A 12,326-nucleotide genomic window follows, 5' to 3' on the forward strand; every position below is an offset into this window, starting at 1 on the left:
CGAAGTTACATCACAGCTCTTCAGAATCCACCCCGAGTTCTCTTCAGTGTTCCAGCCATTTTCAAGGTGCAAGAGTTCATGGGGTCCTTCTATTAGTTTTTGGCTAAGCAACCCATCATCTTTTTCTCTACCGCCCCTAAAGTTCAAGCATAGCCCTCTGCAACTTCTGTGCAGCGACTTATAAGCATCCAAAAATTTCCTTGGTTTCCAATAGCCCGCAGCTATGTTTTCCATCTGCAACCAAGTTGATCACTTCCAGAACTCCATCACAATGTTAACTGTTTTTTATTGATATGATTATTGTAGATTTTTTCCTTTAGCTCCCAGCTACAGAAACCTTCAGTCATTTTCTCCCTTACCAACTTTGTATTATATTGAATACCAGCTCCCAAATGCAGGCAAATCATGGGCAACAGATCTAGCATTTACTGGTGTAGGACTGGTTTAATTGTTAGGTGATTTGGACATTCTGAATTCTCCCTCTGTGTACCCGAACAGGCGCCGGAATATGGCAACTAGAGAATTTTCACAGTAACTTGTTGCAGTGTTAATGTAAGCCTACTTGTAACAATAAAGATCATTATTATAAATGATTGGACCAGGTGCTAAAACTATTTCTAGGTGAGGAGAAACATGTCGGAGTACAAAGTACATACATTAGCAGGGGCTGAACTTCATAAGCTGCCCATGTCAATTCATGGCAAGAGGGGACAAACAGTAAGTTTTTGCTTACAGTCGACTCAGCATGGTTTCATTTTAATGTCGTTAATAAGGTAGTGCAGTACATCGGTTTAATGTTGCTGGTTTCACTAAGTTGTTTACCACAGATATCTGCTTCTGTGACATGTCTGCTCAGATGACATTTCCCATAGTGCTTCCATAGGAACAGGAGTAGGCCATTCAGCCCTTCGAGACTGCCCCACATTTAATGAGATCACGCCTGATCTGTGGCCTAACTCCATCTACGTGCCTTTGGCCCATATCCCTTAATTATTTTGCATAACAAAAACCTATCTTTCTCAGATTTAAAATTAACAACTGACCGAGCTTCAACTGCTGTTTGTGGGAGAGAGTTCCAAACCTCTACCACCCTTTGAGTGAAGAAGTTTTTCCTAACATCTCTCCTGAACGGTCTGGCCCTAATTGTCAGATTATGCCCCCAGCTTTAGAATCTCCAACCAGTGGGAATAGTTTATCTTCACCTACCCTGTCTTTCCCGGTTACTATCTCGAATACTTTGACCAGATCACCCCTTAACCGACTAAATTCTAGTGTAAATGAAATGAAATGAAAATCGCTTATTGTCACAAGTAGGCTTCAATGACGTTACTGTGAAAAGCCCCTAGTCGCCACATTCCGGCGCCTGTTCGGGGAGGCTGGTACGGCAATTGAACCGTGCTGCTGGCCTGCCTTGGTCTGCTTTAAAAGCCAGCTATTTAGCCCAGTGTGCTAAACCAGCCCCTGTGCTAAACAGACCTGATCTGTGTAATCTTCTCGTAACTTAATCCCTATAGTCCATTTATCATTTTTGTAAACTACGTTGCACTCCCTCCAAGGCCAAAATATCCTTTCCTAAGATGTGGTTCTCAGAACTGCTCACAGTCCTTCAAGTGGGGTCTAATCAGGGTTTTGTATAACTTCAGCATAACTCATCATAGAATCCCTACAGTGCAGTAGGAGGCCATTTCGCCCATCGAGTCCGCATTGACCCTCTGAAACAGCCCCCTACGTAGTCCCTGTAACCCAACCTAACCTTTTGGACACTAAGGGACAATTTAACATGACCAATCTACCTAACCAGTACATCTTTGGACTTCTGTGCCTTTATACTCCAATCCTCTAGATACAAAGGCTAGCATTCTATTAGCATTTTTGATTATTTCTGCAATTGTTTGTGGCATTTTAAGGATTTATGCACCTGAACCCCCAAAGTCTCTTTGGACATCCACTGTACCCCACTGAACACAACCTCTTTCCATTTAGAAAGTACTCTGCTCTATCCTTTTTGGTCCAGAATGGAAAACCTCACTTGCTTACATTGAATTTCATGTGCCACAATTTTGCCCATTCACCTAGTCTGTCACCATCTCCTTGCAACTTTATGCCATCATCTAGGCCATCCACAATGGCACCAGCAAATTTGGATATATTCCAGGCCATCATACAAATCATTAATGAATAACGTCAGCAATTGATCACTGTGGTACACCACTGTCCCTCCACCCTCAGGCCTTCATATCCTCCTCTCACTCTACCCCTAGCAGACTCCTAGCCTTGCCTCCCTCCTACCACCACCTCCCACCAACCTTGCCTCCTGACCTATAATAATGATGATATAATCTTTATTAGTGTCACAAGTAGACTTACATTAACACTGCAATGAAGTTACTGTGAAAATCCCCTAGTCACCATATCCCGGTGCTTGTTTGAGTACACAGAGGAAGAATTCAGAATGTCTAATTCACCTAACAAGCACGTTTTTCGGGACCTGTGGGAGAAAACCGGAGCACCCGGAGGAAACTCACGCAGACATGGGGAGAACGTGCAGTCTCTGCAGATAGCGACAGTGACCCAAGCCGGGATTCGAACTCAGGTCCCAAGCACGGTGAAGCAACAGTGCTAACCACTATGTTACCCCATGTCCTATGAACATGCAGAAGTAGGCCATTTGGCCCTTCGAGCCTACTCCACTAGTCAGTAAGATCTTGGTTGTTATGTTGTGTTTTGAAATCCACATTCTCATTGATCTCCTTGGCCAACAAGAATCTATCTACCTCTGCCTTAAAAATATTCAAAGACTCCGCCTTTACCACCTTCTGAGGCAGAGAGTTCCAATGTTCCACAACACTCCGAGAAAAAAAATCATCTGTCCTAAAAGGGTAACTTTTAATTTTAAAATGGTGCCCCCCTAGTTCTGGACTCACCCACAAGTGGAAACATCTTTTCCACTCCACCTTGTTGATTCTGTTCAGGATCTTATATACTTCATTCAAGTCTCTCCTCGCTCTTACAAACTCTAGTGGAAATAAGCCCAGTCTGTCTAATCTTACCTAACAAGACAACCTGCACAATCTAGGTATCAATTGAATAAACCTCCTATGAACCATCTGCACACATTTATATCTTTCCTTAAATAAGGAGACCAAAACTGCACACAGTTTCTGAGATGGGGTCTCAACAATGCCCTATATAACTGAAGCATAACATGCTTACTACTGCACTCAATTCCACTCACAATGAAGGATAGCACTCCATTAGCCTTCTCAATTACTTGCTGTACCTGCACACTAACATTTTGTGACTCATGCACGAGAACACCTGGATCCCTCTGCACCTTGGAATTCTGCAGTCATCCTCTGGTTAAGTAATACACTGCCTTTTTATTCTTTCTGCCGAAGTGAACAACTTCACATTTCCCACGTTGTACTCTAGCTGCCATAATTCTGCCCACTCACTCAACCTTTCTATACCCATTTGCAACATCCTTATGTCCTCTTTACAACATACTTCCTACCCATCTTTGTTTTGTTTGCAAATGTAGCTACCATGCCTTCACTTCCTCATCCAAGTCATTGATATTAATTGCAAAAACCTCCCCAGCACAGACCCCTGCAGGTCTCCACTCTCACATCCTGCAATCACTGAAAGATCTGTTTATGCATACTCAATTTTCTGCCAGACAGCCAACCTTTTATTTTAATATGTAACCCCCTACACCACGAGCTTTTATTTTCCGTAATGACCTTTCATGACATGAAACCTCATCAAATGCCTTCTGGAAATCCCAAGTACAGTACAGCGATAATTTCCTCCCCTATCCACAGTACATGTTACTCCTTCAAAGAACTCCATTAACTTGGTAAAACAGGATTTCCCTTTCACAAAATCATGCTTACTCTTCTCGATTATCTAGAGTTTTTCCTAAGTGTCCAGCTACAAACTGCTTAATGATTGATTCTAACACTTTCCCCACAACGTATGTCAAGCTAACTGGCCTATCATTCCCAGTTTTCTGCCTTTCTGAACAAAGAGGTTATATCTGCTGCTTTCATGTCTGATGGAATCTTTCCAGAATCGAGGGAATTTTGGAAAACTAACACCAACGCATCTACCATCTCATTAGCCACCTCTTTTGAGACCAGAGGATGAAATCCGTCTGGGCCCAGAGGCTTGTCAGCCCACAGCGACAGCAGTTTGCTCAGTGTTGCTTCCCTACGAATTGTAATTTTCAACTAGTTCCTCTCTCCCTTCCACCTCATGATTTACATATATTACTGGAATGTTTGTTATATCTTCTCTAGTGAAGACAGAAGCAAAATATTTGTTCATTTCATCTGCCATTTCCTTATTATCTAGTACTCTGGGTCTGTTCTTCAGTGACTCCTGACTCCATTCCCAACTCACATGAAGTCCTGGACTTCATCTCGTGGCAGAAGTTGGTGCAACTGCCCTAACCAACTTTTGCCACTAGGTGAAAACTGGTCAATCTAAAAGTACTCTGTACTGAAGTGAGTACTGCGTTGTAATTTAAAAAAAAAAAAAATTTAATTTGTATATTGCACGTCTTTTATACTTAGTGATGTATTTTATTTTGCAAGTTATTTCAGTTAGGAATGCTTGATGCTGCACATGTATGAAACAATATTTCATATATATATATATATATATATATATAGTTATTTCCCGCCTAGGAAAAAACACAAAGGAACACAACTCTGGCTTTAACCTTGATTCCTACAGGTCCCCCCCGCCGACCTCCCCCATCCAGGGCACATGTTACTCCTTCAAAGAATTCCAACAAATTGGTTACACCAGAATGACTATTGAAATGTAAAACAATTGACAAAATAAATTAAGATACCTTCTTCAGTAGTTAAGCTTTGTAACTGTACTTCTCCAGTTAGCTCTATTCCATTTTGGTTGAAGTTGTTGTCAGTTCCTGCTAGAGAGTCATCTATTTTCATTCGTTTTGATGAAGGGGATAAAGTTCCAAAGTCTCTCTAAAGAGCGAAATAACATTTTTACCGAAATAGATTTCATTACGAAAGTTTCTCACAAAATACTTCTCAAAGGTGGTTCTTCATGCTGTCAATTAATGTCTAAACGCTAAACCAAATAGTTCTGCTGAGTAGGCAAGATGTAGGCTAGATTAAGTAAAGAACCTAGTTCTGTTACTAATTAAGAACACTGTACAACTAAGAGGGACATCAAATGTTTTAAAAGTGTAAAAGTGGCACAGGAAAGCAATTTGCCTTTTCTTTTACCTACTAATATTTTTTAAAAGCATTACTACCTCTTCGCACACAATGATCATTTAACTTGTTATATCAGAAATGATTATAGGTTCCTTTATATTGACATTGAGGAAATCAGTATGGATATCCTTACATCTCAAAAGAACAAGAAAGGCGAGAGCATCCAAAATAGCATAAAGAAAGATTTGCATTTATATAGCAGCTTTCAAAATCACCATGACATCCCAAAGCACTTCACAGCAAATCAAGTATTTTTGGAAGATAATCACAATTTTCAGAAAATATTTTAAATTTGGTCTTTTCCAAGTGAAGAATCAAGATGCATCAGACCACTTGGTCAGCATTTTCAGCAGAACTCTACCAACACAGAACGGTGCCAGGTGATCCAATTTTTAAAAAAATAAGTAAATGAATACTTATTCGCAATGTTGATGTTTCACTTGTATTCCAGTATGCATCGTCTTACATTGACCGTAAAATCCATTTGCTATTCCTTCGCCTAGCCTACCCACATAACATGCCCTGCTTAAATAAGGCACATGGGAGGTGTTGGCATAGTAGCTGGACTAGTAATACAGAGACCCAGGGTATTGATCGGAGGACCTGGGCTCAAATCCCACCACGGCAGGTGGTGGAATTTAAACTCAATAAAAATCTAATGATGACCATGAAACCATTGTCGATTGCTGTAAAACCTATCTGGTTCACTAATGTCCTTTAGGGAAGGAATTCTGCTATCTTTATCTGGTCTGGCCGATGTGATTCCTGCCAGCCTTGTCTGGCCGGCATGTGACTCGAGACTCACAACAATGTCATTGACTCTTAAATGCACTCTGAAATCAACCGGTACAAAAACACGAAAAAGCAATGAAACTGGATGGACCATCCGGCATCGACCTAGGCACGGGAAAGTCCTCCTTACTAAAATCTGGGGGCTTGTGCAAAAGTTGGGAGAGCTGTCTCAGACTAGACAGCAACAGCCTGACAGTCATGCTCACAGCATCATACCTTACAGTTAATGTCCCAGACACCACTATCACCATTCTTGGGTATGTCCTGTCTCACTGGCAAGACAGACCCAGCAGAGGTGACGGCACTGTGGTATATCGTTGGGAGGAAGTTGCCCTAGGAGTCCTCAACATCGACTCTGGGCCCCATGAAGTCGCATGGCTTTAGGTTAAACATGGGCAAGGAAACCTCCTGCTGATTACCACGTACCGTTCACCATCAACTGAGGAATCAGTATCCTTCATGTTGAACACCACTTGCAGGAAGCACGGAGGGTGGCAAGGACGCAGAATACACTCTGGGTGGGGCACTTCAATGTCGATCACCAAGAGTGGCCTGGTAGTACCACCACAGACTGAGCTGGCCGGGTCTTAAGGACATAGCTGCTAGACTGGGACTACAGCAGGTGATGAGGGAACCAACAAGAGGGAAAAACATACTTAACCTCATCCTCACCAATCTGCCTGTTGTAGATACATCTGTCCATGACAGTATTGGTAGAAGTGACCATCACACAGTCCTTGTGGAGATAAAGTCCTGTCTTCACATCCATCGTGTTGTGTGGCACTATCACCGTGCTAAATGAGATAGACTTCAAACATATCCAGCAACTCAAGACTGGGCATCCAGTGTTGTGGGCAATCAGCAGCAGAATTATACTCAACCACAGTCTGCAACCTCATGGCCCTGCATATCCCCCACTCTATCATTACCACCAAGCCAGTGGATCAACCCTGGTTCAATGAAGAATGCAGGAGGGCATGCCAGAAGCACATCAGGCATAGCTAAAAATGAGGTGTCAACCTGGTGAAGCTACAACACAGGACCACCTGTGTGCCAAACAGCATGAGCAGCAAGTAATAGACAAAGCTTAGCGATTCCACAACAGACACATACGTCCCAAGCTCTGCTGTCCTGCCACATCCAGCCATGAATGGTGGTGGACAATTAAACAACTCACTGAAAGGGGAGGCTCCATAAATATCCCCATCCTCATGATGGTAGATCCCAGCACATCTGTGCAAAAGACAAGACTGAAGCATTCGCAACAATCTTCAGCCAGAAGTGCCGAGTGGATGATCCATCTCAGTCTCCTCTGGCAGTTCCCTGCATCATATTTGTCAGTCTGCAGCCAATACGATTCACTCAAGAAACAGCTGAAGGCACTGGATACTGCAATGGCTATGGGCTCTGACAATACTCCAGCAATAGTACTGAAGTCTTGTGCTCCAAAACTTGCCGCACCCCTAGCCAAGCTGTTTCAGTACAACTAGAACACTGGCATCTATCCGGCAAGGTGGAAAATTGCCCGGCGTGCCGTAGACACAAGGATCAGGACAAATCCAACATGGCTAATTACCGCCCGATCAGTCCATTACCAGGATGTGGAGATGCCGGCGTTGGACTGGGGTGAGCACACTAAGAAGTCTTACAACACCAGGTTAAAGTCCAACAGGTTTGTTTCAAACACTAGCTTTCGGAGCACTGCTCCTTCCTCAAGCTAGTACAAAGAACAAAGAAATGTACAGCACAGGAACAGGCCCTTCGGCCCTCCAAGCCCGTGCCGACCATACTGCCCGACTAAACTACAATCTTCTACACTTCCTGGGTCCGTATCCTTCTATTCCCATCCTATTCATATATTTGTCAAGATGCCCCTTAAATGTCCCTATCGTCCCTGCTTCCACTACCTCCTCCGGTAGCGAGTTCCAGGTACCCACTACCCTCTGCGTAAAAAACTTGCCTCGTACATCTCCTCTAAACCTTACCCCTCTCACCTTAAACCTATGCCCCCTAGTAATTGACCCCTCTACCCTGGGGAAAAGCCTCTGACTATCCACTCTGTCTATGCCCCTCATAATTTTGTATACCTCTATCAGGTCGCCCCTCAACCTCCTTCGTTCCAGTGAGAACAAACCGATTTTATTCAACCGCTCCTCATAGCTTATGCCCTCCATACCAGGCAACATTCTGGTAAATCTCTTCTGCACCCTCTCTAAAGCCTCCACATCCTTCTGGTAGTGTGGCGACCAGAATTGAACACTATACTCCAAGTGTGGCCTAACTAAGGTTCTATACAGCTGTAGTGTTTGAAACAAACCTGTTGGACTTTAACCTGGTGTTGTAAGACTTCTTACTGTACTCCATTACCAGCAAAGTGATGGAAGGAGTCATCAACAATGCTATCAAACAGCATTTACTCAGCAATATCCTGCTCACGGACGCTCGGTTCATTCAGCTCCTGACCTCATTACAGCCTTGGTTCAAATATGGATAAAAGAGCTAAATGCCAGGTGCGGGGTGAGAGTAACTGCCTTAACATCAAGGCAACATTTGACCGAGTATGGCATCAAGGGGGCCCTAGCAAAACTGGTGTCATTGGGAATGAGTGGGAAAACTCTGCACTGGTTGGAGTCATACCTGGCACAAAGGAAGATGTTTGTGGTGGTTGGAGGTCAATCATCTCAGCTCCAGGACATCACTGCAGGAATTCCTCAGGATAGCATTCGAGGCCCAATCATCTTCAGCTGCTTCATCGATGGCCTCCCTTCCATCAGAAGGTCAGAAGTGGGGATGATTGTGGATGACTGCACAATGTTCAGCACCATTCGCGACTCCTCAGATAATGATGCAGTTCATGTCCAAATGCAGTAAGAAATATCCAGGCTTGGGCTGACAAGTGGCAAGTTACATTTGCATAACACTAGTGCCAGGCAATGACCATCTCCTACAAGAGAGGATCTAACCATCATCCTTTGACATTCAATGGCATTACCATCGCTGAATCCCCCACAATCAACATCCTCAGAGTTACCATTGATCAGACACTGAACTGAACTTGTCATATTAATACTATAGCAACCAGAGCAGTTAAAGGCTAGGAATCCTACAGCGAGCATCTCACCTCCAGACCCCCCACAAAGCCTGTCCACCATCTACAAGGCATGAATCAGGAGTGTAATGTAATACGCCCCACTTGCCTGGATGAGTGCAGCTCCAACAAGACGCTCAACACCATATATATATATAAAATATATATTATATATACCATCCAGGGCAAAGCGGCCCGCTTGATTGCTCCCCCCTTTCACAAACATTTAATCCCTCCACCACCAACAAACAGTGGCAGCTGTGTGTACCATCTAAAAGATGCGCTGCAGGAACTCGCCAAGGTTCCTTAGGCAGCACCATCCAAGCCCACGACCACTACCGTCTAGAAGGACAAGAGCAGCAAATACCTGGGTACCCACTCCCACCCAACCGGGAGGTTCCCCTCCAAGTCACGCACCATCCTGAGTTGGAAATACATCACCGTTCCTTCACTGTCACTGGGTCAAAATCCTGGAATTCTCTCCCTAACAGCACTATGGGTGTACCTACACCTCAGAGAATGCAGTGGTTCAAGACAGCAACTCACCACCTTCTGAAGGGCAGCTAAGTATGGGCAATAAATGCTGGCCAAGCCACATCCCATAAATTATCTTTTTTTTTTTAAAAAATGGTCAAACAGCCCAAGGTGCTTCACAGGAGCATCTGACCAAATCTGACACTGAGCTGCAAAATTTCAAACAAGAGCAGGTGACCAAAAGCTTGATCAAAGAGGTAGGTTTCATAAGAACATAAGAACTAGGAACAGGAGTAGGCCATCTGACCCCTCGAGCCTGCTCTGCCATTTAATGAGATCATGGCTGATCTTTGTGGACTCAGCTCCACTCTCCGGCCCGTACACCATATTCCCGAATCCCTTTATTCTTTAGAAAGGTGTCTATCTTTTTCTTAAAAACGTTTAAAGAAGGAGCCTCAACTGCTTCACTGGGCAAGGAATTCCAGAGATTCACAACCCTTTGGGTGAAGAAGTTCCTCCTAAACCCGGTCCTAAATCTACTTCCCCTTATTTTGAGGCTATGCCCCCTAGTTCTGCTTTCCCCGACCAGTGGAAACAACCTGCCCGCATCTATCCTATCTATTCCCTTCATAATTTTATATGTTTCAATAAGATCCCCCTGCATCCTTCTAAACTCCAATGAGTACAGTCCCAGTCTACTCAACCTCTCGTCATAATCTAATCCCCTCAACTCTGGGATCAACCTAGTGAATCTCCTCTGCACTCCCTCCAGTGCCAATATGTCCTTTCTCAGGTAAGGAGATCAAAACTGAACACAATACTCCAGATGTGGCCTCACCAACACCCTATACAATTGCAGCATAACCTCCCTAGTCTTGAACTCCATCCCTCTAGCAATGAAAGACAAAATTCGATTAGCCTTCTTAATCACCTGTTACACCTGCACACCAACTTTTTGCGACTCGTGCACCAGCACACCCAGGTCCCTCTGCACAGCAGCATGTTTTAACATCTTACCGTTTAAATAATCTATCCAAATCCTTCTGCAGACTTCCGGTATCCTCTGCACTTTTTGCTTTACCACTCATCTTAGTGTCGTCTGCAAATTTTGCCACATTGCACTTGGTCCCCAACTCCAAATCATCTATGTAAATTATGAACAACTGCGGGCCCAACACTGATCCTTGAGGGACCCCACTAGTTACAGGTTGCCAACCAGAGAAACACCCATTTATCCCCACTCTCTGCTTTCTGTTAGTTAACCAATCCTCTACCCATGCTACCACTTTACCCTCAATGCCATGCATCTTTAGTTTATGCAGCAACCTTTTGTGTGGCACCTTGTCAAAAGCTTTCTGGAAATCCAGATATACCACATCCATTGGTTCCCCGTTATCTACTGCACTGGTAACGTCCTCAAAAAATTCTACCAAATTAGTCAGACACGACCTACCCTTTGGGAACCCATGCTGCGTCTGCCCAATGGGATAATTTCCCTCCAGGTGCCCCGCTATTTCCTCCTTAATGATAGATTCCAGCATTTTCCCTACAACCGAAGTTAAGCTTACCAGCCTAAAATTACCTGCTTTCTGCCGACCTCCTTTTTTAAACAGTGGTGTCACATTTGCTACTTTCCAATCCACTGGGACCACCCCAGAGTCTAGTGAATTTTGATAAATTATCACTAGTGCGTTTACAATTTCCCTAGCCATCTCTTTTAACACTCTGGGATGCATCCCATCATCAGGGCCAGGAGACTTGTCTACCTTTAACCCCATTAGCTTGCCCAATACTGCCGCCTTAGTGATTACAATCATCTCAAGGTCCTCACCTATCATATCTTTATTTCCATCAGTCACTGGCATGTTATTTGTGTCTTCCACTGTGAAGACTGACCCAAAAAACCTGTTCAGCTCCTCAGCCATTTCCCCGTCTCCAATTATTAAATCTCCCTTCTCATCTTCCAAAGGACCAATATTTACCTTAGCCACTCTTTTTTTTCTTATATATTTGTAGAAGCTTTTACTATCTGCTTTTATGTTCTGAGCCAGTTTACTTTCATGGTCTACCTTACTCTTCTTTATAGCTTTTTTAGTAGCTTTCTGTTGTCCCCTAAAGACTTCCCAGTCCTCTAGTCTCCCACTAATTTTTGCCACTTTCAAGAACATTAAAGAAGGCTGAAACAGAGGTACAGAGGCAGATCTTTAGTGACTGAGCAGCTGAAGTCAGACACCAATGATGGGGCAATGACAATCAGGAATGCACAAAAGGCCAATGTTAAAGAAATGTAGAGTTCCTGGAGAGCTCTAGAAGGTTACTGAAATATGACAAGACTATGCTGGGATTGGAATATAAGCACAATGTTTTAAACTTTGAGGCGGAGCTGCACTAGGAGGTAATGTAGGTCAGCAATCTCAGGGATGACTGGAAAATTGGACAAAGAAAGTTAGGCAGCAAAACTTTGGAGGAGTTCAAGTTTCCAGAGGGCGAAAGATAAGAGGCCAGCAGGAGACACTGGTATAGTCAAGTCTGGAACCCATCAGATTCATTGATGTTCTTTAGAGAAAGAAACCTGTCATTTTTGCCTGGTTTAGCCGACGTGTGACGCCAGACCCACAACAATGTGGGTTAATTCTAAATTGTTCTCGGTCTTGATAGGCCATTTCATTCAGTTGTATCCAACTGCTACAAAAAAAAAAGTCAAGAGTAAAACTAGG

General features: G+C 43.6%; 1 protein-coding gene across 1 annotated transcript in view; it reads right to left on the bottom strand.

Moving 5' to 3' along the window:
- Nucleotides 1–12,326, bottom strand: part of znf839 (zinc finger protein 839) — a 55,840-nt gene that overhangs the window by 4,796 nt on the left and 38,718 nt on the right. The window contains exon 7 of the mRNA XM_072490438.1: nucleotides 4,862–5,000. Coding sequence (XP_072346539.1) covers nucleotides 4,862–5,000 — 139 coding nt within the window. The remainder of the gene's footprint in view (nucleotides 1–4,861; nucleotides 5,001–12,326) is intronic.

The sequence above is a fragment of the Scyliorhinus torazame genome, chromosome 2 (genome assembly GCF_047496885.1).
Source record: "Scyliorhinus torazame isolate Kashiwa2021f chromosome 2, sScyTor2.1, whole genome shotgun sequence".
Taxonomy (NCBI): Eukaryota; Metazoa; Chordata; class Chondrichthyes; order Carcharhiniformes; family Scyliorhinidae; genus Scyliorhinus; species Scyliorhinus torazame.